Below are 4,507 nucleotides of genomic sequence, written 5' to 3' on the forward strand. Positions count from 1 at the left end.
CTCACGTTTAACTCGGCCCTTTTGACCCTAGGCTGAGGAATGCTCTGGTTAGCATGGGGAGATACCATACATGAGAAGTTTCTCCCCTGGGTATACTGGCTCAGTAAGCAGATCAACAATGAGGCTGGGCCTCCGGGACTTGGCAGTGGTGCAGGGACCAACAGGAGAGAGAATACAGAAGAATGACAAGGGGAGAGAGATCAGAGACCTGGACCCAGAGAGGGGGGCCCTCTGGGGTCTGAACAGGGTCCTCAATGATCACAAGCACTGGGACTAAAGTAGGCAGGTCTGTGGACATTTGTTCTGTTTTATTTGACAGGAACAAATAGTTCAGACAGTGGAGTGGGTGCATTCCTGTTGATATCCTCTTGCCTGGGTTCTGAAGTCCCCATGCCTTGGCATGAATAGAAGTTTGGGGGAGTGGCCCAGCCCTCTCACCCACTCACTGCAGGCTCATGCAAATATTCCCACAGAAGGTTGAACAACATATATTATTTGCTTGACAATCTTGGTGATATTCACAGGGGCGTCTGCACATATATATGTTGGTATGCTTTTCACAGACCTCAATTTCTTTGATCAGCTCTATTTCTGAAACAGAGCAGGAACAGGGTCAGTGCAACCAGATCCCTTGAGAGCACTCCCTTCAAGCTTAAAGCCTCTCCCAAAGACCCCAGAACCCAGGTCCCACATATGACACTCTTGGACTTTTCAGGGAAATCACTTTCTGCCCTTCACTCAATTGTGGTGATTGGTAGTATCTTAAATCCTTAACCCCTGACTCTTCCTCAACAGATCTCAATACCTGGCCTTCCCGGGCCCTCTGGGTACTCTGCAATCAGGACCCTGTCTCCCATGTTAGTCATGGCCTTGGTGATGCCTCCCATTGAATCTACACTCTGAGAACTCAGCAGAGACTTAGACATCCTACAGACCCCCTCAACTCTCCAGAATCTGCAGGCTCTAGAGAGGAAGGTGACTTGCCACTCTGCCCCCTCTCTCCTGTCACTGTCACTTTCTCCAGGGCCCTTGCCTCTTCCCAGGTTTTACCACTCGCACTGTTTCCCTTCCACTGCCACCATCCTGGTCTCTCCGATGATAACTTTGACTTGACCTTGTACACCCCAAAACTTGCTTTCCCACGGTCCTTTCATTCTACACCTACTCCCACCAACATTTGTGGATGTAACGTGTCACATATGTGCAGAAATCTAAGAACAGTTGTTTGGTTTCTCCATGTGACTCTCAGCCCATGATGTACCTTTCACCACTGTATGTGGTGTTTGTGTCTGGGTATTAGGAATAGAGAAGCAAAAGACATAGTTTCTCCTCCTCCCCCACATAGTGCTTGGTCTGAGCAGGATGTGCTGCAAGTTTCCAATACCCAGGTCCTCCTCAGAAGAGATACAGCCCCTCCTGGCCCCCTTCTCCTCCCTGTCCCCTAGTCCATCACCTACTCTGCATCGTCCTCGGTTTCCGGTGCCCTCCCTGGGCCTGCAGCAGCAGCTCACAGAGGAGCAGGAGGAGCAGCAGAGCCTGGGTTGGCATGCCTCTGACCAGAGTGGAGAGCTCTCAGTCTGGCACAGACTTCCCTGGAGAGCTGGGTGGTTATCCTGGGCTCCTCCCTGCTTCCACTGGCCAAACAAGGAGCCCTGTTCCTCCCCTTTGCCTGCCCTTAATACAGCCTGTTCTCTGTGGGACTTGGGCTTCTGCAGAGGATTCCTGCTCTCACATGACTAATCCCATCCTTTGCAAACATTTTTTCCTACATTTTAAATTATAAGATAATTTACAGAAAAAGTGTAAAGTTATCATTTTTAAAAAAATTATGATAATCTATCTGCAGAGAATTAACATGTGTCTGTTCTTAATACAATTCTATTTTTTTTTTTTTGCAGACTTAATATAAGCAATCTGTTGTTTTCTCACATTTGGAATCATCCACATATTATTACCCATCTTGTCCTGCCCTCATTTAATGAGGTAAATATTTCACAATGTGGCTTTCCATAATCACACATGTCTTACTCAAAATAAATGCCTATTGGGGTGCCTGGGTGGCTCAGTGGGTTAAGCCTTTGCCTTTGGCTCAGGTCATGATCCCTGGGTCCTGGGATTGAGCCCCGCATGAAGCCCCACATTGGGCTCTCTGCTCGGCGGGGAGCCTGCTTCCCCCTCTCTCTTTGCCTGCCTCTCTGTCTACTTGTGATCTCTCTCTGTCAAATAAATAAAATAAATAAAATATTAAAAAAAATAAATGCCTATTGTCAAGCATTTCCATTGTACCAATTACTGATTATCTAGACAATATACTATGTTGAACATTTTCTTTTTTTCTTTTTTAAATTTAATTTTATTTTTTCAGTGTTCCAAAATTCATTGTTTATGCACCACACCCAGTGCTCCATGCAATACATGCCCTCCTTAATACCCACCACCAGGCTCACCCATCCCCCTACCCCCATCCCCTCCCAAACCCTCAGTTTGTTTCTCACAGTCCACAGTCTCTCATGGTTCATCTCCCACTCAGATTTCCCCCATTTCACTTTTCCTTTCCTTCTCCTAATGTCCTCCGTGTTATATCTTATGCTCCACAAGTAAGTGAAACCATATGATAATTGACTTTCTCTGCTTGACTTATTCACTCAGCATAATCTCCTCTAGTCCCGTCCATGTTGATACAAAAGTTGAGTATTGATCATTTCTGATGGAGGCATAATATTCCATTGTATATATGGACCATATCTTTTTAAAAACATTTTTTAATTTATTTGTCAGAGAAAGACAGAGAGCATGAGAGGGTGCACAAGCAGATGGAGCGGCAGGCAGAGGGAGAAGCAGACTCTCCACTGAGCAAGGAGCCCTATGCGGGGTTTGATCTCAGGACCCTGCAATAATGACCTGAGTTGAAGGCAGATGCTTGACCAACTGAGCCACCTAGGCATCCCTGTGTTGAGCATTTTCAACCATAAATCTTTAAATTTTTTTTAGACTAATCTAAGAGAGGTAGAATTCGTGAGTTTAAGAGTTAAGTGGATATTTTAAGTATAAATAAATATACACACATGTATGCATGTATACGTATATTTACACACACACACGTATACATAGAAAGAAGGAGCATTAGTTTTGTAATTAAACATTTCTTTAATTTTAATTTATTTTTTATTTTTAAAAATTTTAAGCTTTATTTTATTTTTTCAGTGTTCCAAGATTATGCACCACACCCAGTACTCTATGCAGTACATGCCCTCCTTAATATCCACCACTAGGCTCTCCCAACCACCCCCCCACAAAACCCCTCAATTTGTTTCTCAGAGTCCACAGTCCCTCATGGTTCATCTCCCCCTCCAATTTCCCCCAACTCCCTTCTCTTCTCCTCTCCTTCTCCCAATGAGCCCCAAACATAAATTTCCCCAAACCCGCCCAAACCCATTTCCCTGGCTTCTTCTCCCTGCTGGCTTCTGAGAGTGAGCTAAGGTCTAATCCATAGTACCATGATTCCTTACAGCCTCCCACAAATGACCAGGCCACAAGATTGCCTAGTTTCCTATCTATAAAATGAGAATTATAATCTCTGGCTTACAAACTGCTTAAAGGAATTAAGGGGCATGATGGGGTGCCTGGGTGCCTCAGTCTCCTTCTCCCAATGTCCTCTCTGTTATTCCATTATATAATTAAACATTTAAATCATGTTTAATTCAACAAAGGATGAGTGTCAATTTCCTCAAACCTCAGAAGGCACCACAGTGTAAGTTGGGAGATAATGGGCAAGAATTGGTCCTTTATTGTTCAATTTTTTATAAAAATTTGAATAACAGAGGAATGTTCATAGGGTTTGTGGTAAGACAGTATTTGCCAGCATCATAACACTAGGACAATCTTATGACCTCTATAGGTTTAGTTCACTCATTAATTCTTGGCACCTCCATAGTTAAGATGAGATAAGATGACATCTATAAACACCTTCATAGTACCTGGAATGCAGTAGGTGCTCAAAGTAGTACATTTGTCTTCTCTCGAGTCTTATTTCTCAACCTCACAAAGCAAGCCCCAGGGACCAGAAGAATTCTCTTATCTCTTATTTTATACTGGGTATTAAGACCCAGTCCTGGAATTGGACTCTAGAAGAAAAACCTTTTAAAGGTCCAGGAGTTGGGAAAGATTTGCGTGCTTATCCAAGCAGATCTACCACATCCACATGGATTGGTGGCAGAGCCAGGAGTAGATATAGGAACTCAAAACAGCCATTTCAAATGAACCACATCTATTCTCTGAAAAACAGAAAATGTGGGGAATTTGTTCTGGTTTTATGGAATGAGAAGGTGAATCCCTAGTCAAAGAAATTTTCTGTTTTGTTGGATCAGAGTCAATTATTTTTCCTGTTGACAGGCTCCACCACCTCCTGTCTTGGGGAGTATCCCTTAATCTTTTCTTCTCCCCTGCCTCCTTGTTTACCCTAGTGACTCCAGACAGATCTCCACAAATTGTCTATTCCTTCAGTGTT

At 43.8% G+C, this 4,507-nt stretch overlaps 1 protein-coding gene across 1 annotated transcript; it reads right to left on the bottom strand.

Annotated features, from left to right (window-relative positions):
• Window positions 1-442: 442 nt before the first annotated feature.
• WFDC10A (WAP four-disulfide core domain 10A) lies at window positions 443-1,548 on the bottom strand (the record flags this gene model as incomplete). Its single annotated transcript, XM_080814734.1, has 2 exons — window positions 443-591; window positions 1,458-1,548. 2 exons carry the CDS (start codon window positions 1,546-1,548, stop codon window positions 443-445), a joined length of 240 nt encoding a protein of 79 aa, XP_080670860.1.
• Between the last annotated feature and the right edge of the window lie 2,959 nt (window positions 1,549-4,507).

Source organism: Martes martes, assembly GCF_963455335.1.
Source record: "Martes martes genome assembly, chromosome: 9".
NCBI classification, from domain to species: domain Eukaryota; kingdom Metazoa; phylum Chordata; class Mammalia; order Carnivora; family Mustelidae; genus Martes; species Martes martes.